The 22,826-nt window shown below is 43.5% G+C and overlaps 1 protein-coding gene across 7 annotated transcripts in view; it reads right to left on the bottom strand.

Moving 5' to 3' along the window:
- RAB3IL1 (RAB3A interacting protein like 1) overlaps positions 1-22,826 on the bottom strand; it is a 42,356-nt gene that overhangs the window by 17,621 nt on the left and 1,909 nt on the right. For 3 of the 7 annotated variants that reach the window (XM_086677188.1, XM_086677189.1, XM_086677191.1), the window contains one exon: positions 22,614-22,705. The exons of 2 other annotated variants lie outside the window; for them this stretch is intronic. In XM_086677188.1, coding sequence (XP_086533314.1) covers positions 22,614-22,705 — 92 coding nt within the window. Of the gene's footprint in view, positions 1-2,438; positions 2,662-22,613; positions 22,706-22,826 lie in introns of those variants that run through there. 2 more of the 7 variants (XM_086677193.1, XM_086677194.1) reach the window with 2 other exon arrangements.

The following is a 22,826-nucleotide window of genomic DNA, read 5'->3' as shown; positions in this document are numbered from 1 at the left end:
CGGGGTGGGGGGAGGAGCCCGGTGTCGGCGTCCTGCGCCTCGCGCCGCGCTCCGCAGCCCGCGGCCGACTCGTCTCTAGGCCCCCCGCGGCCCCGGCGCAGGGAGGCCCGAGCCCTGGGCCACCGCTGCATCAAGAAGCTTGGCGACTTGTCACCGAGAGCCTGCTGACACCCTCCCACGCCCACACCCCGCCCCCCCTCCCCCCGGGGCTCTCCTTCCTTGGGCTCCCCGCTCTGTGCCTGCTCCTGCGTGGTGGGAAAGGGGCCAGGCCCCCAAAACAAGCTTCCTCGGGTTTACTCTGAGTGCCTATCCGCTTTTCCCAAGGGAGGACCCACCTTTGGCCCGAGTCTTCAACCCCGGACACCCCCCGCCAGCCCCGCAAAGGGGCCTTTCCGTCTTGTTCTGAACAGCGGGTTCACTGCCCGTCCCTTCCCTGTCTTCCCCAGCATCTGTAGTTAAGGGGAATGCACCCCCACCAAGCACACCCGTCTGGTCTCACGTCCTCTGCAAAACCTTTTTCTGCATCCCAGACCACTGGTCTTCCTGTTCCTGAGTCCCTCCGTCCCTCTGTCACCCGTCCTGAGCCCTGATCACTGGCCTCGACTTCAGCCCGGGGCTGGATCCAGTGAGAATATAGCTCTAATCTCCCGCCAGGGACGGAAGCTTCCACCCTCCATGTCTAGGGAGGCCTGGGAGGCCAGGAGGAAGGAGGTGCTTCCCTTCCAGAAGCTACCAGAACTCAGGGCACTACTCTTCCGAGCCCACAGAGCTGAAACCACAGGCTTGAATTTGTCAGGTCTTCATTTGGGGACACACATTTCTTTCATTCATCCATTTGTTCCTTCGTTCACGTACCCCTTCGGAACACAAACTGTGGACCATACAAGGGCTAGGGATCCAAAGGGAAATTGCAGACGCATGCTCTATTATCCTGGGGCTCCGATATGGGAGGGAGAAGGGGGGTGGGAGACATACTCACAAGGACTTCCACTTCCAGGGTCACGGCTTGCCCAGGGCACACCTTGCTAAGTGCATGGTGTCCTTGGCAAAAATAGAAAACAGTACTGCTTTTCCAGGTGGGCACAGCCCATGCCAAGGTACAGGACTTGGCGAGTGGAGGGCAGGCTAGATTTCATGCCTTGCTCACTCACTCCCTTGGCTGGCACCTCGTGCAGTGCACAACCTGTGCAGGCCACTGTGACATCCCTTCTGACCTACCAGAATCATTCTACCCAGGCCTCCAACGCCCTTCACTCTGTGGGGCAATTGTTTCCCCGACTGTGGTTTCTCAAGGGCAGGGACCAGGTCCTTCTCGGTGCAGTGTTTCTCCACCTACCCCAGCCCATCCCAGAGTCTGGCCCAAAGCAGATGTCATCATGTTTGTTGACGTGAATTCTATACCAAATAAGCGTTGAGCAACAGTGGTCTTCCCGACACGTGCTCTGTTCGTTATTTAGAGGAAGGAGGAAAAGACACAAATAGAGCTCAGGACAGGGCCTTTACCCTCCAAGACTTCATAAGCCTGGGCAGGAGATAAGACCTGGTCCAAGTCAGGGTAACCCAGACTGGTGGGAGATAAGGCATGGAGAGGGTGTCAGCCCAGAGGAAGAGTCCTTAGCAGGAGGGGGGATGGCTAGTGGGCTGTGGAGGCCCTTAAGCGAGGCCTCCAAGGACAGATGTGGGATCGCCACTCTGGGAGCACAGACACCCAAGTACTACCCAAAAACATCATGTCATCTATACATCCAGTGGTCATCCAGTGGATTCCAGGGTCTCACTAGCTCCTCCCACCGCCCATTGAGCTCTGCTCCTCAGCTGCAAAGGATAGGCTCAGAGAAGTTCGGGAACCTATTTGATATCACACAGCCAGGGGTGATGGGGCTGAGACCCCTTACACCAGTTTTCTGGAAGGACAGCCCAGAAGCCAGAGAACTCACTAGAGGCTGCAGCTACGTGCAGTCAGACAACAAACCGGGAGCCTAGGAGAGGCCTGGCCAGCTGGAGGGGAGGGAGAAGTGAAAGGTGTGTCCTCTGCCTTTAAAACACTGCCCTTCCCCACCCTCCTCCCTGCCATCCCCATCCCCACCTGACAGCCCTGACCACAGACCCTTGGCTGGAAACAGATGAGCAGGAAACTGCCGGCCTGGATGACCCAGGCCCTGATTCTGAACTTAGGTCTCTCCTCAGCTCACTGTGTGACCCAGGAGATGTGCCTTGCCCTCTCTGAGCCTCAGATTCTGTGTCTGTACAACCACCAAGTTAGAGAATCAGGGTCACCCCTTGGCAACTGACCTTGTAGGAGGCTCATGAAATCCCTCATGATTCCATGCCAGTCCCCCCGTCAGGAGCCTGGCCTCTCACCCCCTCCTCCCCAGTGCCCCTGCAGAGTGGCAAGAATCCTCCTCCCCTCCCCTCTATGATCAAGGTCACTAGCTCACCTGTCTGGGTCCCAAGGCTCCTCTCCCAAGTTCCCGTCAAGGGCAGGTCCCAGAACCGATGGAGCGTAGCGGACAGCCCCCGAGCTCATTGCCAGGAACACGGGGCATGTCCCTCGGGCAGGACACCTGGTGTGCTCCTTGGGGGCATCCATTGCCAGGGCCAGCCTGAAGGTCCCTCCGGAGACTGCCAAGCAGGCGAGCAGCAGAAGCCCTTCTCCCCCACCCCTGGGCTGAGCCTCACGCTAACCTTTGCTATCTCTGAGAAGCAGCAGCCCAGGAGGGAGGCCCCTCCCAGCAGGCCTCTATCTCCTGAAACCCCGTAATTATTAACTCCCGTGGCTCGGCGGGCAGCAGACGGCTCTGGGGCCCTCCTTCCCGGGCTCTGGGGCCCTCCTTCCCCGGGCTCTGGGCCAGGAAAGGTAAGACACCCTAAGGGGTCGTGGGAACTTTCCTTTACATGCCCAAGGCCCCAGGCTTTCACTCGGCCTGAAGACGGAGCTGTCTGTCCCCTCCTTGGCCAGGTTGCTGAGTTGGAAAGAGCCCGTCCAGCCCAGGCTCTATCTATCACCAGTCGGTTGTGTGGCCTTGGGCAAGAACCTCCACCTGCCCCACTCCCCATCCCTGGCCTCGATATCCCCTCGATATCAACCACCGGCGTGCATGGACACCTCAGTGTAGCAGTGAGGAGCACAGGCCCGGTGTCAGGCCGGATTCACACCCCACTTCTAGACTATAAACCTTTGGGCATATAACGTTCTGTGCCTCGGTTTCCCCAACTGTAATATGGAATCTCACCCTCTAAGGCACACCAGGCCAGCTGCTACTGCCCCAGACATGCCCTACACCTCCGCTTTCCTCACACAATGTCCCCTACAGCACATCCTACCCACTGCTGATAAATCTCTTTTGCGAATACCCCCTCCGCCAGCAAGCCTTCCCCTGTGGCATGGGAGGGGGGGAGCCCTCAGACAGATGTCCACCTTGTGTCATGACGATTGGAACGGTCAGACACCCCCATGAGAAATGAGTGGCCCCGTGGGCAGAGGCTGGCCCGCACTCACCACCAAATCCTCAGGACCCCCTTGTCCGGGACATGGTCAGCCTCAGTCTACCCAAGATAGTTTGTGTGTTTCACCCTGTCTCATTTGGCTTGAAATCTAATCCTGCTCCTGCGGTTCCTTGGCTCTGTGGCCTTGGGGCAAATCACCTCACCTCTCTGGGACTCAGTTTCCTCATCTGTGAAACGGGCACGATTGTCCCCGGTGAGGTTGTGAACATCACAGAAGGTAACATCTGTGAAGGGTCTGCCACCCTTGAAATGAGAGTTTCATTTCTCTCTACTCCTTTCTCCGTCACCTTCCCTCTTCTTTCCTGTCAGCCTCTGAGCTCCCCGTGGGGGAGAAGCCGCCAGTTCCTGACTAGCAGTCACACCCCCCACCCCCCAGCCCTGCCCCGCGGATAACAATATCTCCTACTCAGGCTCTGGGCTTCGATGCTCTCAGCCTAATGCAAACCAGATGCTGGCCTTGCCTTTCCTGGCAGTGAATTTTCCATGGCCTGCTCCCACCCCCTTCCTGTTTTTGCTCCTCACGGATCCCCTGCTAAATTCTCTCGTGCCCCCACCTTCCTCTGCAGGGCAACCTCTGGGCCCACCTGGAAACAATTAATGGAAAACAGGAAGTGTGGAAAGGCGGGAGGGGGGGAGGGTCTCTCCATCACCCCAACATGGCGGGAGGGAAAGGAGCTCAGTCCGGCTGGTGACAAAGTGTAGAAGAGATAGTCCCTCGCTGCTAAGCACCAGCCAGCCCCTCGGGGAGGAAACGGAGTCAGAGTCGCTTTGGGAGCTGTAGAGAAAAAACTGCTACCTTCTGGACATTTAGGCATAGCTGGGACTTCATGGGGAGCTTTAAGGGCCTTGTCCTTGGCTGTGACTTAGAAAAAAATCGGAGCCAGAAGAGGCCCAGGCCCCGCTGTTGCAGATGAGGAAACTGACTTGGAGGCTCGTCCAGGGTCACTGGTGAGTCAGAGCCAAGAGGCAGCCGGGGACTGCTTGCCAGTAAAAGCTGCTCCCCGAAGTCACTTCCCCGGGCTTGCTAGCTCATCATCCCCGCTGCCCTTCCCCCGCAAGGAGCCCTGGGCCCCATCACGAGGATGCTCACAAGGCCACCCGCAGCACCTGGCCAGGCGGACCTGGATCTTCCCCACCAGGAGCCGGGCACTGGGAAGCGAGGCCTGGGGCAAGCCCTGGAGTGTGCGTGTTGGGAGCTCTACCTTTATCCTCGGCCGTGAACCCCCTCGGGGCATCCAGGGCTGGCCCTCCTTGGGAGGACTCCACCATTCCCAGGAAAACAACAGCCCGAGGGCTCCCTGAGAGCTCGGCTCTGGCCGCCCCTCCCTCGGCCAGCTGTGCTGAGTGTTTGGACAACTGGATGGAATGTTTTGCAGCTACAGTCCTCCCTGGGTCCCTGAGCTCAGATTTCAAGAGGGGCGGGGAGAGGATGCTGGCTCCAGGGAGAGAGAGAGAGGCTCAAGAGGTCAAATATGAGTCTGGAGCGCCGCCCCCCCCCCCCCAACGCCCTGCCCAGACCCGACCAAGACCACTGGCTGGCCAGCCCCAGTGCGGTGGGGAGATGGAATGAGCCTCAGGCCCCCGAGAGGAGGACAGAGCAGAGGGTGGAGGCAGCCAAATGGTGTCAGAGATTTGGTGGGGCCAACCTGGTGAGGTCAGGCCCTGGAGACAGTCTGGGCTCGGGGAGGGGCCAAGGCCCAGGAGAGCACTTTGAGAACACTAAGATTGCGAAGATTCCACCACAGAGATGGGTCCATCTGCTACTATCCCCATTTTACAGATAGAACGATTGGGGTCCAGAGAGAGTAGACCATCCCAGGTGATGCAGCATGCTGAGTGTAGAGCTAGAACCCAGGGCTCCAGAACCTAAGCTCAGTCTTCTCATTATTTTCATGTTCCCACCCTCATCTCCAGCCCCAGAGACACACGCACCCCCGCCACTGAATCGTCATCCTTCCTCTTCCTTAAAGGACACAAACAAGGGGCATCTGGGTGGCTTAGTCGGTTAAGCGTCTGACTTTGGCTCAGGTCATGGTCTCACCGCTCATGAGTTCAAGCCCCGCATCAGGCTCTGTGCTGATGGCTCAGAGCCTGGAGCCTGCTTTGGACTCTGTGTCTCCCTCTCTCTGTTCCTCCCCCACTAGCATTCTGTCTCTCTCTCTCTCTCTCAAAAATAAATAAACATTAAAAATAAAAAAGACAGGATAACCTACGCAAGTGGGGTACTGAAGGTTCACAAAGAGAACACACAGACGCTAGGCTTGCTGCCAGCCTCTGAGAGCATTAACCCACTGCAGACAAAGGCTGGAGGCTCTGGTAGCCAGAATTCCCGCACCTTCTCCCACCCTGGGACCAGAGGTCTCCCAGATTCCCCAACACAGCTGCTCAGGCCTCCCAGAGCCCCTTGAATCAGGCTGACAAGACACACAAGTCCTAGACCCAACTATATGGAAGGTAGTTTGAGCCTCAGTTTGCTCACTTTGAAATTGAAAAGGTTACCTTTGCTCTACTTGCCACACCATCATATTGTGGGTGCTGATGACAAGGAACAGGACGTTCCAGTGGACCCCTTTGGAGACTTAAATATTTCCCAGCAATAAAACCTTTGGAGCTCACTTGAAGAAAGGAGGGAGGGGATTCCTTTGAGCCCAGATGGGTGTGGGAGTCCCACCGAGGTGCCTGGAGGCCTGGGTTAGATTCCTGGAGGTGGAACCTGTTTGGCCACTCCCAGCACCTGAGCAGGAAAGTTCTCGGCCACCTAATGGAATTCGAGAACCAGCCAAACTTTCAGAGGCAGATGTGGCTAGAGGGGGTGGGTTGGCCCTACCTCACTCCCTTCCAAAATGGTGGGATGAGGCAGGGACTCTTTTTTTTTTTTTTTTTTTTTAAGTATATTTATTTGTTTAAGTAATCTCTGCACTCAATGTGCGGGCTCAAACTCAAGACCTTGAGATCAACAGTTGCATGCTTCTCCGACTGAGCCACCCAGGCGCCCCAAGAAATTAGGATTTTAATCCACATTGTCTAACTCCAAAAGCTCATGTTCTCATCCCTCTACCATTTATCCTCTCAAAGGGTAAGGTGAGGCTTTTTTTGAGAAAAGAGGGCTTGAAGAACAAGCGGGATTTAAATATACAAAATGGAGGATGGCATTCTATGCCAAGGAACGCCAGGAACAAAGCCTTGGAGGTGGGACAGAGCAGGGCACACAGAGAGAAGCCAACTCTTCCCTTTGGCTGGAGCTCAAGCTGATTTGGGGGACACTAGAGAAAAGACTGCACAGGCAGTCTCGGAATGAATCACGAAAAGTGTTAGAGGCCAAGTTAAAGAGTTTGGACTTTATTCTAAAGGCTCCAAGGAGACAGTTAAACATTTTTGAGCAGGGGAGTGACGTGATCAGAGCCCTGCTATGGGAAGATTAAATTAACAGCAGTGTGCATAGAAAATAGAAATGAACTTATCAAATATCCTGAGAGGTAAAGGCTTTCTAAACTTAGATGCATTTGAAGAGACCTCAAAAGGAAAAAATCAATAGATCTGTTTACATTAAAATTTAAAACTTCTCCATCTTCCTCCTTTCACCAAAAAATAACCAAAATTAAAAGGCAAAAGGCCTAGGGAAAATATTCCCAGCAAGTGGCAAAGTGTTGACATCTTTAATATATAAAGAATTCACAAAAATCAATAAGAAAAAAAAAAGAGAATAAATAGGAGTCCAGTAAACATGTTCATTCATTCATTCATTCATGCATTCATTCAAGCAACATATAATGAGCATCTGTGTTGGGTGCTGAGAAGATATTAGTGGACAAAACAATTTATTTTAAAAAGTATTTGGAAACCTGGGAATGAGAGGGAACTTTATTAAATTGATGAAGAGTATCCACCAAAACCCCACAGCCAATATCATTCTTTCTTTTTTTCTTTTTTTTTGGCAAATATTCTTAATGCTGAAATTCTAGAAACAATCTTTTAAAATCAGGAGTGAGACAGGCATGGCTGCTATCATTGTTTCTATTCTATACTATATCGGTGATTGTAGGCAGTGCAATAAGAATAGAAAAAGAAATTTAAGACACAAATATTGGAAAAGAAAAATCAGAACTCTTCTTTTTCCTAATGATTGTCTACATGTCAAACTCAAAGGTTTAACTATAGAGAACAAATTGGAGGGGAGGTTGGGGGGAGATGGGGTAAATGGATGATAGGCTTTAAAGAAGGCACTTGTGGGGCACCTGGGTGGCTCAGTCAGTTAAGCATCTGACTTTGGCTCAGGTCATGATCTCACAGTTTGTGAGTTCAAGCCCTGCGTCGGGCTCTGTGCTGACGGCTCAGAGCCTAGAGCCTGCTTTGTGGATTCTGTCTCCTGCTCTCTCTGCCTCTCCCCCACTCGTACTCTGTCTCTATCTCAAAAATAAATAAAACATTAAAAAAAATTTTTTTTAAATAAAGAGGGCACTTGTGATGAGCACTGGGTGTTATACATAAGTGATGAATCACTAAATTCGACTCCTGAAACCAATACTATACTATCTGCTAACTAACTTGAATTTAAATAAAGTCTTGGAAAAAAAAAAACAAAACCCAAAGGACTCCATAGAGTCCTATTATTATGATCTATTATCTATATCTATTATTATAAAAAGAGAGCTTGGCAAAAAGGTTGGCTATAATATCAATATAAAAATTATTCACATTTCTGTACACTGGTAGAAGTTGGAAAAATAGAATTTTAAAAATACATTATTTACTATAGCAATAAACGATAAGAACCTATCATAAATCTAACAAAACACTTGCAAGACTTATTATAGAGGAAATTTTAATTTTGGATACAAATTATAAAATTATAATAATTACAGTATTATTATATAATCTAAATTATTCCTATAATAAAAATATCAAAATGATACAAATTCTAAAAGTAGGTATTTCGCCAAAATGCCAGTTTTCTCGAACTCGATCTACGTATTCAATGCAATTGTAATAAAAGTTCCAACAGCGTTTTTCTTAAATATGACATGCTGATTTTAAAATTTATATAGAAGAGTAAAAATATCTAAGACATCCCTGAAGAATGAGGCACTTCCTTACTCCCCAGCTATCAGGACTTATAAAACTCTAGTACTAAAAACAGTATGATATTAGCTCAAGAATGAACATATATAGACTGATGAAATCGAAACCAGAAAAAGACCAACATATATCTGGAGCTCTGATGTTCAGATATAGCCTTGCTGATCAGTGGGGAAAGGAAGGGACCATCAAATACATCATGTAGGAACAAATGATCGAGCCTATATGGATAAAATAATTGGAACCCTATCTTACACTATGCGGAAAAATTAATTCCAGCTAGATTACATATGGAAAGAAAAACTCTTAGAAAAAATTGTAGGAGAATATCTTTTTTACTTCAGAGAAAGGAAAGATTTTTAAGTAATTTCTACACCCAACATGTGAGGTTCGAATCCACAACCCTAAAATCAAGAGTCATATACTCTACTGATAGAGCCAGCCAGGTGCCCCACGAAAGGAAGGATTCTAAAAAAAAATAGGGGCGCTTGGGTGGCTCAGTCAGTTGAACGTCCGACTTCGGCTCAGGTCATGATCTTGCAGCTCATGGGTTCAAGCCCCATATCAGGCTCTGTGCTGATAGCTCAGAGCCTGAAGCCTGCTTCGGATTCTGTCTCTCCCACTCTCTCTGCCCCTTCCCTGCTCATGCTCTGTCTCTTTCTCTCTCAAAAATAAACATTAAAAAAATTTTTTAATAAAATAAAAAGACATAAAAAGCACTAACCATGAAGGAAGACTGGTAAATCCAACTGCATTAAAACTGAGAACTTCTTTTCATCAACTGACACCATAAAGTAAATAAAAAGATGAGCCATGGGGCACCTGGGAGGCTCAGTCGGTTGAGTGTCCAACTTCAGCTCAGGTCAGGATCTCGCGGTTTGTGAGTTCGAGCCCCGCGTCGGGCTCTGTGCTGACAGCTCAGAGCCTGGAACCTGCTTTGGATTCTGTGTCTCCCTCTCTCTCTGCTCCGCCCGTTTGCACTCTCTCTCTCAAAAATAAAAACATTAAAAATAGTGATAATAAAAAATAAAAAGAGGAGCCATAACCAACAAAGTTATAGTATCTAGAATATAAAAGGAACAGGAACTCTCAAGTCAATTAAAAAATATATATAAAATAATTAGAAAAATGGGCAAAAGATATGAACGAGCATTTAAGAGAAGAAACATTACAAATGGCCAATAAGGGTTTGAAAAGATACTCAAACCTAATCACGTTGGTTATCAGGGAAATTAAAATAAAACCACAGCGAGAGAGCATCTTACGTTCACTGGGATTGGCAAAAATTAAGAAATCGGATAATACCAAGCGATGAACAAAACGCACATCCATCCACAACAACTATAGCATTGGTATGAGTGTAAATTGATAACTGTTTCGGTGAGCAATTTGACATTACCTTCTAGAATTGAACATTTGTGTGTGCCGTGACCAAGCAATTCCACTCCCAGGTATATGTGCTACAACAATTCTAGCACATTTGCACCAGGGAATGTGTGCAAGACTGTTCATAATAGCAATCCAAGTGTCCAATGAGCAGGGGCTAGATAAATGCATCCTGTTATTCGTTTACAGTTCCTATAGCAACTGTATCCAGTTACCACAAACCAGGAGGCTTAAAACACAGAAATTTATTTTTCCACCATTCTGGAGGCCAGAAGTCCAAAACCAGGATCACCGGGCCTCAGTGAAGATGTCAGTTGGTCTCTACTCCCTCTGGAGGCTCTAGGGGAGAGTTTGTTCCTTGCCTCTTCCGGGGTCTGGTGGTAGCTAGTATTCCTTGGCTTGTAGCCACACCACTTCTCCATTATCTTCACATTGCCTTCTCCTCTTTCATTTGTGACAAATGTCACTCTGGCTCCCCCTCATAAGGACACTCGTGGTTGCATTTAGAGCCCCCCTGGATGATCCAGGATAATCTCCACATGTCAGAATGCTTAACTTAATCACATTTGCAAAGATCCTATTTTTATGTAAGTCACAATATATTGGTTTAGGGGTTAGACTCTGATATGTTGGGGGGGGAGGGAAGCCCTCCCCCCCGCCCAGTTTTCTGCAGTCTGCCATCAGTCTGTCACACACACAAAATACATTCACCCTATCCCAACATCTCTAAAAGTCTTAACGCATTATAATATCAACTCAAGCCCCAAATCTCATCTAAATATAATCAGCTGAAACCCCCAAAATTCATCTAAACTAGGTTTGTAAGATTGGATAGAGTCCATTCTGGGGGGGGGAAAAGTTCTTCTCCATTTCTAAAACTGTGAAACTAGTAACAAGTAATCTGTTCCCCTAATATGATGGAATGGGCATAGTATAACAGTTACACACATCTTTACTCCAAAAGGGAGAAAATGGAAGAGAGAAAGGGACTGGTCCCAGGTAATTTCAAAATCCAGCAGGACAAATTCCTCTAGTTTTCAAGGTGTAGGACTAATCCTCTGTCACCCACAGTTCCTGCCTCCACATCTGTGGTCCTGACTTCCAGGTCCAAGGCTCTGCCCTCTGGGCTTGAGGTTAATCCCTTTTGTCATTCTTCGTTTTTCTTAACAGTAGGCACATGTGTGAAGCTGAGTCATTTTATAAGCCTATTTCCTGTCTCTAGAATCGTGGGGGTCCAATAGCCTTCCTTCATTCCATTCCGTCTCTGTCCCTTTCCATCTCTGTCCCTTTCCAGCGTTTCTGCTGGTGTAACTCTCAAAAGTCTTGTGGGTCTCCTGTGTATGTCACAGAGATTCACATCATTACAGACAGCCCTCCACAGATCTCTCCTGGATAATTCTATCTCTATTCCTGGCTTCTGCTGAGATGGTTGAGTGGATCTATGAGTCATACACTTAATATCCTCAAGACTAGCAAAAAGCTGTTCAACCACACCCATGGCCTTCCCCCTAGAGCACATTGTTCTAACAGTAAATCGCCTAATTTTAGTATATTTCACAGTTCGGAAAGGTTGCAAATTTCCCCCATCATCATGTGCTGGTTCCTTTTGATGTAACAGTTCTTTCCCTGAGATATCTTTTTCCTCTCTCATTTTATGATAATCAGCAAGAAAAAACCAGGCCATATCTTTAACATTTTGCTTGGGAATCACCTCAGCTAAAATCCAAGTTTATCACGGACAAGTGCTTCTAACAGTGCTTCTCGAAATTCTTCCAGCTTCTACCCATTACCCATTCCAAATCTATCTTCACATTTTTAGGTGTTTGCTACAGCAGCATACTACTCAATTCCAAAATTTGTATTAGTTTGCTATGGTAACTGAAACAAATTAACACAAACTAGATGGCTTTTCGCAACAGAAATTTATTTCACACCATTCTGGATGCCCAAAGTCCAAAATGACTATCACTGTGCCCAAACCAAGATGTTGGTAGGTCCGTGTCCCCTCTCAAGGGTATAGGGGAGACTTCTGTTCCTTGCTTCTTCCAGCTCTGGGCAACTGCTGGCATTCCTTAGTTTCACTCCAATTTCTGCTTCCAATGATCACTTTGCTTTTCCTCTTCCGTCCATGTCAAATCTCCTCTTCCTCTCTCTTATAAAGAGGCATGTGATTGACCTTGGGGCCCACCCTGATAATCCAGGATAATATCCACACACTTCAAGATCCTTAACTTAATCACAGCTGCAAGGATCCTGTTTTCAATAAGGTAACATCCACAGGTTTCCGGACTAGGACCTGATGTCTTTGGCGGGGCGGCAGGGTGGGGTGGGGGGCAGTTTTCATCCTATCATAGTTCTGTTCTTATAATAGAACTTTAAACAGCAATGACAGTGAATGAGTATTTATATGTCACTTACTTCACTCCCTACTCCAATGTAAGCTGTGTGAGGACAGGGCCTTGTTTCACTCACCACTGTATACTCAGTCCCTGGAAGAGTGACCACCAGGTAAATGGTACCCAATAAATATTTGCCGAATGAACTACTAAGGTGGATATTTATATGAAGAATAATACAAGTAAATAGAAAATTTTATGGTATAACATCAAGTGAAAAAATCAGTATGCAGATTTTTATATACAAGGTAATTATTTTCACATAAAAATTCTACACTAAAAAAAAACAAAAACTGAGGATGTAGGGAACTCCTAGAGTCCATCACTTCACAAAAGCAGCTAACAAACTGGCAAAACTATCAAAATCAGTTTTACCAGAACTCTGGAAACAGCTCAAAGTTTAGAGCAACCAAGTGAACACTTATCAAGAAACAAACAACAGGGGCGCCGGGGTGGCTCAGTTGATTAAGCATCCAACTCTTGATTTCAGCTCGGGTCATGCTCTCACCGTTCATGACATCAAGTCCCATGTCAGGCTCTGCTGACTGTGCAGAGCTTGCTTGGGATTCTCTCTCTCTCCCTCTCTCTCTCTGTTCCTCCCCCTGCTTCCTCTGCCTCAAAATAAATAAATAAACATTAAAAAAAAAAAAAACAAGAAAGAAACAGCTGAATTTCACCAAGAAAACTTCATGATAATTTTACTTACTTTGGCCATCCCCCGCTCGCCAGCTCTGTGGCAGCCTCTTGAAGACAGTAACCTTGAAGACAATATTCCTGGTGTGAGTTCCTAGTATTAGAGGAAGCAGAACAGACCTGCTACAGAAAGTATTGTGGCTGTTTGTTTTGACCTGTCTGATGGCTCTCTGCATGTCTGGCTCAAAGGGCTTGCCTTTATTTTGCCTAATTCAGAACTCTACCAGAACCGAGGGGGCATTTGTTGAAAATATATAAAGGCCATGCGATTGGCTGCTGCCAACTGGGACAAACGATCGCATTTGGAGAAAACAACAAGCAAATAAAAAAGCTTAGGAAGAAAGGCTGGAGGATAAAATGATTTAGGGAACAAGGACTTTGAAAAGCTCCTACAGCGGCACCTGGGTGGCTCAGTCAGTTGAGTGTCTGACTCTTGATTTCGGTTCAGGTCATGTTCCCAGAGTTGTGGGATGAAGCCCCATGTCAGGCTCCACACTGAGTGTGGAGTCTGCTTAAGATTCTCTCTCTCTCTCTCTCTCTCTCTCTCTTTCTCTCTCTCTCTCTCCCCCTCTGCCCCTCTGCTCCTTTCTCCTGCTCATGTGCATGCTCTCTCTCTCTCTCTCTCTCTCTCTCTCTCTCTCAAAACAAAAACAAAAACAAAAAGCTCCTACACATTCCTGGGAATAGAGGTCCATATGCATGCCCAGGGCTAGGTACATGCTCAGAAAAGCCCTGACAAGGCCCTAAGATCTTACCTCTAGCTGATCACCAGATTCTTTGCAAGCAGGAAATGAGGGCCAAAGTAGAGTTGTAAATTGCATGACGGATTGTTGAAGGCGTTTCCCAATCTACATACAGTGCTCATCTGCAAAGACTGGGAGGTTTTGTTGTTGCTGTTCTAGGCATTTAAGGAAATCTCTGTCAAATGACTAACTGACCACTAAGCTAATGACCCAGAGACTTTGGTGGCCATGACAACAAAAAATAGACTTTCCAAAATTAGTTCCTGAAAAGTCACTAAACTAATAAACAACAATTTCTATCACAAGCAGCAACAAGTCTTAGCATGGTAGGAAATCCTATTCCCAGAGTTGTTTCATTATAATACTCAAAATATCCAGTTTAGAAAAAAAAAAATATGATCCATGCAAAGGGAGCATGGCTTATACATGGGGGGGGGGGGGGATGTCCTTGAGGAAGCACAGATATTGGATATAGAAGACAAAGGCTTTAAATCAACTATTTAAAATATATTCAAAGATATAAAGGAAACCATGTGTAAAGAACTAAAGGAAAACATGATAATTATTTATCTCACCAGTCAGAAAATATCAATAAGGAAACAAAAGCTATAATACAGAAACAAATTCTGGATTTGAAGAGAATTAGCTGAAATGAAAAATTGACTAGAGTTGTTCAACAACAGATTTGAGCAATCAGAAGAAAGAGTCAGCCTACTTGAAGATAAATCAATTGAGATTACCCAGGCTGTGGAACAGAAAGGAAAAAAAACATGAAAAAAAAAGAAACAGAACCAAAGAGATGCATGAGACAACATCATGCATACTAACAAATACAAATGCATAGTGGAAATCCCAGAAGGGGGGGCAGGGGAGAAATAAGAAAGATATAATGGCTAAAAACTTCTAAATTTGAAGCAAGACTTAATCTACACATCCAGGAAGCTTAATTAACTTCAAGTAAGATAAACTCAAAGAGATCCACACCAGGACATAATCAAACTGTAGAAGGCCAAAACCAAAAAGAGAATCTTTAGAGCGAGAAAAGTGACTAATCACATACAAGAAAACCTCAGATTCTCCAGCTGATTTCTCATCAGAAACTTTGGGGGCCATAAGTAAGTAGGATAATATATTTGAAGTTCTGAAAGGGAAGGAAAAGGCAGCAAGGAATTTTTATCTGGCAAAACTATCCTTCAGGAGTTAAAGATAAATCAAGACATTTCCAGAATAACAAAAATTATGAGAATTTGTCACTAGTAGATTTTCTTTACAAGAAATGTTAAAGAGAGTCCTTCAGGCTGATATGAAAGGACAGTAGACAGTAACTCAAATCCATATGAAGAAATGAACACTGATATAAGTAAATATAAAAGTCAGCAATGATGAATTCTTTTAATGTAACTCTTCTTTTTTTCTTATATAATTTAAAGGACAACTGTAATAATTATAAATCTATGCTGATGGATACCTAATGTATAAAGATGTAATTTGTGATGCTAACAACATAAAGGACAGGGAATGGAGCTGTAGAAGAACAAAAATTTTTTATACTATCAAAACTAAATTGGTATTAATTTGAACTAGATTGTTATAAATTAAGATGTTAATTGTAATCCGCAGGTCAACAACTAAGAAAATAAAATATATCTGGTAACAGAAACAACAAGGGAATCAAAATGTTACATTAGAAAACATCTAACACCAGGGCACCTGGGCGGCTCAGTCAGCAGAGTGTCCGACTTGGGCTCAGGTCATGATCTCGCGGTCTATGAGTTCAAGCCCCATGTTGGGCTCTGTGCCGACAGCTCGGAGCCTGGAGCCTGCTTCCAATTCTGTGTCTCCCTCTCTCTCTGCTCCTCCCCCACTCATGCTGTGTCTCTCTTTCTGTCAAAAATAAATAAACATTAAAAAAAAAAAAAAGAAAATGTCTAACACAAAAGAAGGAGGAATTGAGAAACAACAAGATATAAGACATATAGCAAACAAAGTGGCAGAAGTAAGTTCTTATTAGTAATTGCATTAAATATAAATGGATTAAATTCTCTAATTAAAAGACAGAGGTTAATGGAATGGATTTAAAAAACACATAATGCAATTATATGCTGTCACAAGAGTCTTTCTTTGGCTCAAAAACTCAAATAGGTTAAAAGTGAAAGGATGGAAAGGATAATCCATGCCAAAAATTAACAAAAAGAGAGATGAAGTGTCTGTACTACTATTTTAAAAATAGGCTTTAAGGCAAAAATTATTAAAAAAGACTTTATAAATTATTTATATTTTTTTAATTTATAACTATAAATTATTAAAAGAGAGGTTTTATATAATGATAAAAAGCTCAATCCATCAAGAAGATATAACAATAATAAACATATACTTAAGAGAGAAATAAACATTACAATAATAATAAGGACTCCAATACTCCGTTTTTTTTTTAATGTTTATTTACTTTTGAGAGAGAGAGCACAAGCAGGAAAGGGGCAGAGGATCTGAAGGAGGCTCCTCACTGACAGCAGAGAGCACAATGCAGGGCTCAAACTTACCAATCATGAGATCATGACCTGAGCCAAAGTCGGACACTTAATCAACTGAGCCACCCAGGTGCCCCTCCAATATTCCATTTTCAGTAATGGATAGAACTACTACACAAAAGACAAACAAAGAAATAGAAGCATTGAACAACAGTATAAACCAACTAGACCTAACTCCAGCCAACAACAGCAGAATATACATTCTTCTCAAGTAAGCATGGAACATCCCTCAGGATAAACCACGTTTATACCACAAAACAAGTTTCAATACATTTAAAACTACTGAATGCATTTGAAGTATTTTCTCTGACCACAATGACATGAAACCAGAAATTAATAAATGTGATATGTGAAAATACAATAATACTTTTACATGCCCAATGGCATAAAAAGAAATCACAAGGGAAATTAGATGAGATGAATGAAAATAAAAACAGCATATCAAAACTTATGGAAAGTAATAGAAGCAGTTCTTAGTGGTAAGTTTATAGCTGTAAATACCTATATTAAACAGAAAATACCTATATTAAACAGAAGAAAGATCTCAAATCAATAACTAAACTTCCAACTTTTTTTAAATGGGCCCAAAGAAAATGTATTGAATATGTAACTGAATGTCCAGAAGTAGGACTTGCTTTAGACATGGACTGTTTCAGGGGCTCAAGCACTGTCCTCAAGATCCAATGTCTCTCTTGTCCTCTTCCTGGTTTAACTGTATTCTCAGACTGGTGCTCCCTTTGGTAGCAAGATATTTACAGAGTCTCCAACCTCACAACTCAACCTCACTCAAGTCCCACCCTAAACCTCAACTTAAGGAACTTAGAAAAAAACCAAACTAAACCCAAAGTCAGCAGAAGGAAGGAAATAAATATTGGAGTGGAAATAAAGGAAATACAGAATTGAAAAACAACAAAGAGAATCAATAAAAACAAAAGTTGCTTCTTTGAAAGGAGTTAACAAAATTGATGAATTTTTAGTTAGAATGACAAAAAATAGAGATAAAAGATTCAAATCACTAAAATCAGGAATGAAAGTAAGGACATTGCTATCAACTTTATAGATACAAAAAGGATTGTAAGATAATATGATGAATAATTATATATCAAAAAATCAGATAATCTAGATGAAAAGAAAATTTCCTAGAAGACACAAACTACTAAAACTGACTCAAGAACAAATAGAAACCTGAATAGACCCATAAGAAGAGACTGTGAAAGTAAACAAAAAATTTCCAGTAAAGAAAATGCTAGGACCAGATTGTTTCACTGGTAAACTCTCTCAAACATTTAAAGAAAAATGAATACCAATCTTTCTCAAACTTTTCCAAAAAATAGGCTCTGCTTCCTAATTCATTCCATGATGCCAGTGTTACTTTGATACTAAGGCCAGACAAAGAAATTATAAGGAAAGATATCTATAGACCAATATTCCTTATGAATATAGATGCAAAAATTATCAACAAAATACTGAGACATTTGAATCCAGCAATTAAAATGATCATACTGTATGGGCAAGTGGGATTTATCCCAAGAATGCAAAGGCGGTTCAACTTATGAACATTAATCAATGTAATACACAGTATTAATGGAATAGAGGAAAAGAGTTGCATGACCATGTCAACGGATGTAGAAAAATAATTTGATAAAACCCAACACCCTTACTGATGAACCTTGAAAATATTACGGTAAGTGAAATAAGCCAGTCACAAGAAGATAAATACTGTATGATTCCACTTATATGAGATACTTAGAAATGAACTATTGGGACCTCATCAAGATAAAAAGCTTCTGCACGATCAACAAAATTAAAAGGCAACTGACAGAATGGGAGAAGATATTTGCAAATGACATATTGGGCAAAGGGTTATTATCCAAAATCTATAAAGAACTTATCAAACTCAATCCCAAAAAACAAGTGATCCAGTGAAGAAATGGTCAAAAGATATGAACACACATTTTTCCAAAGAAGACATCCAGATGGCGAACAGACATGCAAAAAAGATGCTCAACATCACTCATCATCAGGAAATACAAATCAAAACCACAATGAGATACCACCTCCCCCCTGTCAGAATGGCTAAAATTAACAACTCAGGAGACAACAAATGTTGGTGAGGATGCAGAGAAAAGGAAACCCTTTTGCACTGTTGGTGGGAATGCAAACTGGTGCAGCCACCCTGGAGAACACTGTGGAGGTTCCTCAAAAAATTAAAAATAGAGCTAACCTAAGACCAGCCATTGCACTACCAGGTATTTATCCAAAGGATACAAAAATGCTGATTCAAAGGGGGCACCTACACACAAATGTTTATAGCAGCACTATTGACAATAGCCAAAGTATGGAAAGAGCCCAATGTCCATTGACTGATGAATGGATAAAGATATGGTATATATATACACAATGGACTATTATTTGGCAACCAAAAAGAATGAAATCTTGCCATTTGCAACAACCTGGATGGAACTAGATTGTATCATGCTAAGCGAAATAAGTTAGTCTGAGAAAGACAAACACATCATTTCACTCATATGTGGAATTTAAGAAACACAACAGATGAACATAGGGGAAGGGAAGGAAGAACATAAGAACAGAGAGGGAGGCAAACCATAAGAGACTCTTAAATACAGAGAACAAACTGAGGGTTGCTGGAGGGGTGTTGGGTAGGAGGATGATCCAAATGGGTGATGGGCATTAAGGAGGGCATTTGTTGGAATGACCACTGGGTGGCTCAGTCAGGTAGGCGTCTGACTCTTGATTTTAGCTCAGGTCATGATCTCATGGTTGGTGAGTTCAAGCCCCATATTGGGCTCTGTGCTGACACTGTGGAGTCTGTTTGGCATTCTCTCTCTCCCTATCAAAATAAATACATATATTAAAAAAAAAAAAAAAGAAACGGGTAAAATTTTAAATGTTATGTTGTGTTACATTTTACCACAATAAACAAAGTTTGGGGGGAAAACCCCACCTAACACCTTTCATGATAAAAATACTCATAAAACTAGGACTCAGAGGGAACTTTCTTAGCTCAAAAACGGAGATCTGTGAAAATCCACAGTTAATATCATACTCAATGGTGAAAGACTGAAAGCTTTCCTCCTAAGATCAGAAACACTACGAGGATGTCTGGTCTTGCCACTTCTATTCAACATTTTACTGGAAGTTTTAGCCATGGGAAGAAAGTAAATAAAAGGCATCCAAATTGGAAGAGAAGTAGTAAAACTGTCTCTATTTGTAGATGGTGTAATCTTATATGTAGAAAATCCTAAAGAATCCACACAGACACTATCATAGCTAATAAATGAATTCAGCAAAGTTGCAGAATATCAGATCAATATGCAAAAATCAGTTGTATTTCTATATACTAGCAATGAACAATCTGGAAAAGAAATTTAGAAAAACAACTTCACTGGGGTGCCTGGGTGGCTCAATCGGTTAGGCGTCCGACTTCAGCTCAGTTCATGATCTCACGGTTTGTGAGTTTGAGACCCCTGCATCAGGCTCTGTGCTGACAGCTCAGAGCCTGGAGCCTGCTTAGGATTCTGTATCTCCCTCTCTCTCTGACCCTCCCCCCCCTCTCTCTCCCAAAAATAAACATTAAAAAAAAGAAAACTTCATTTATAATATTATAAAAAATAATAAAATATTTAGGAATAAGATTAACAAAGGAGTACAAGACTTGTACACTGAAAACTACAAAACATTGTTGAAAGAAATTTAAACAGATCTAAGTAAATGAAAAGACATCCTATGTTCATGGACTGTAAAGAAACAACATTGTAAAGAAAGCAAAGTGATCTACAGACTCAACGCAATCTCCATCAAAATTCCAACTGTCTTTTTTGCAGAAATGAGCAAGTTGATCCTCAAATTCATATGGAATTTTAAGGGATCCTACATGGCCCAAACAATCTTGAAATGGAAAAACAAAATTGGAGAACTCACACTTCCCAATTTCAAAACTTCTACAAAGCTACACAACCAAAACAGTGTGGTACTGGCATAAAGATATATAGACAAATGGAATAAAATCAGGAGTCCAGAAGTAAACCCACACATCTATTGACAAGTGATTTTCAACAAGAGTGGCAAGACCATTCAGTGGGGAAAGAATAATCTTTTCAAATAATAGTGCTTGGACAACTGGATATCTGCATGCAAAAGAAAAGAGTCAGTGGGGGGGACCTGGATGGCTCAGTTGGTAGAGCATGTGACTCTTGATCTCAGGGTCTGAGTTCGAGCCCCACGTTGGGTGTAGAGATTACTTAAAAAGAAAAAAAAGACAGGGCACCTGGGAGGCTCAGTAGGTTAAGCGTCTGACTTCAATTCAGGTCATGATCTCATGGTTTGTGGGTTTGAACCCCACATCAAGCTGTTGCCGTCAGCACAGAGCCTGCTTCGGATCCACTGTCTACCTCTCTTTTTTTCCCCTCCCTGGTTTGCACTCTCTCTCTCCCTCTCTCAAAAAAAAAAAAAAAAAAGAAAGAAAGAAAGAAAAGAAAAGAAAAAGAAAAAGAAAAAGAGAAAGAGAAAGAAAAAGAAAAAGAGAAAGAGAAAGAAAAAGACAAGGAAAAAGAATGAAGTTGCACCCCTACCTCTCACCACATGCAAAAATTAACTCAAAATATGTCAAAGACCTATGTGTAAGACCTGGAGCTACAGAACCATTAGAAAACTTAACAGTAAATTTTTGTGACCTTGGATTTGGTAACGATTTCTTAGATATGACACCAAAAGAACAAAGAACAAAAGAAAAAATGAACTGAACTTTGTAAAAAAAAAAAACAAAAAAAACTTAAAAAAATTTTTTTTAATGTTTATTTTTGAGAAACAGAGACAGACGTGAGTGGAGAAAGGGCAGAGAGAGAGGGAGACACAGAATCTGAAGCAGGCTCCAGGCTCTGAGCTATCAGCACAGAGCCCGACGTGGGGCTCAAACTCATGAACTGTGAGATCATAACCTGAGCTGAAGTGGGACGCTTAACCAATTGAGCCACCCAGGCACCCCTAAAAACAAACAAACAAACAAACAAACAAACAAAAACCTTTTGTGCATCAAAGAACATTCTCAAGAAGGTGAAAAAACAAACCAAAGAATAGGGAAAAATAGTTGTGAATCATATATATCTTGTAAGAGTCTAGCATCCAGAACATACAAAGAACTCTTATAACTCAAACAATAGGAATACAATCCAATTAAAAGATGGGCAAAGGACTTGGATAGACATTTCTCCAATGAAGACGTGCAAATAACCAATAGGCGCATGAGAGGTTCAACATCATTTGTCGTGAGGGAAATGCGAGTCAAGACCACAAGGAGACACCACTAAAATAGCATGGTTTTGGTTTTGTTTTTGTTTTGTTTTGTTTTTTGTTTTTAAGGAAAATAACAAGATGGAGAAACAGGAATCTGTCAGGCAGTGCTGGTAAGAATGTAGAATAGTGGGGCGCCTGGGTGGCGCAGTCGGTTGAGCGTCCGACTTCAGCCAGGTCACGATCTCGCGGTCCGGGAGTTCGAGCCCCGCGTCCGGCTCTGGGCTGGTGGCTCGGAGCCTGGAGCCTGTTTCCGATTCTGTGTCTCCCTCTCTCTCTGCCCCTCCCCCGTTCATGCTCTGTCTCTCTCTGTCCCAAAAATAAATAAACATTGAAAAAAAAAATTTAAAAAAATAAAAAAAATAAAAATTAAAAAAAAAAAAAAAAAAAAGAATGTAGAATAGTACAGCCACTGTGGAAAAAAGGCAGCTCCTTGAGAAGTTAGCCAGAGAATTACCATGTGATCCAACAATTTCACTCCTAGGTATATACCCCAAAGAACTGAACGTTTAAAGAAAAACATGTCTATAAATATACATAGTAGATAAAAAAAAAAATGGAAACAATCCAGATGTCCATCAACCAAGGAAGGAATAAACAAACTGGGGTATATCCATACGGTGGAATATTATTCAACCCAGAAAGGAATAAAGCACCAACATGTGCTATAATGTGGCTGAACCTTGAAAACATTAGGCCAAGGGAAAGAAGCCAGACATAAAAGGACAAACGTTCTTTGATTCCATTTATATGAAATGTCAAGAAAAGGCAAAGCCATAGAGACAGAAGTAGATTGATGGTTACCAGGGATGGGAGAAAGGGGTGAACGGGGAGTGACTGCGTAATAGGTACCGAGTTTCCATCCGGGTGACGAAAATGTTCTAGAATTAGTGCCGATGGTTGGATGAAGTAAAAGCCACTGAACTAATTGTACATGGAAAACGGTTAAAATCGTGACTTTATGTGCATTTTACCTCGATGTTAAAAGACAGGAAGGAAATACATCAAAAATGATAATCTTCGGCGATGTTGGTTTTTCTTCACCGCGCTGCATTTTCCTAGCTGCCTACAATAAACATGCGGTGCCAGAATAAACTTGAATCGCTCCTGTTGCTGTGTGAAACAAGGCTGTCCAACTGTCAGGTGCACACAGACCTCCCGGGGGATCTTGTTAAAGTGCAGATTCT

This window comes from Puma concolor, chromosome D1, assembly GCF_028749965.1.
Source record: "Puma concolor isolate L17-30 chromosome D1, mPumCon1.1.hap2, whole genome shotgun sequence".
Lineage (NCBI taxonomy): Eukaryota > Metazoa > Chordata > Mammalia > Carnivora > Felidae > Puma > Puma concolor.
This window is presented reverse-complemented; position numbering and strand designations above follow the sequence as displayed.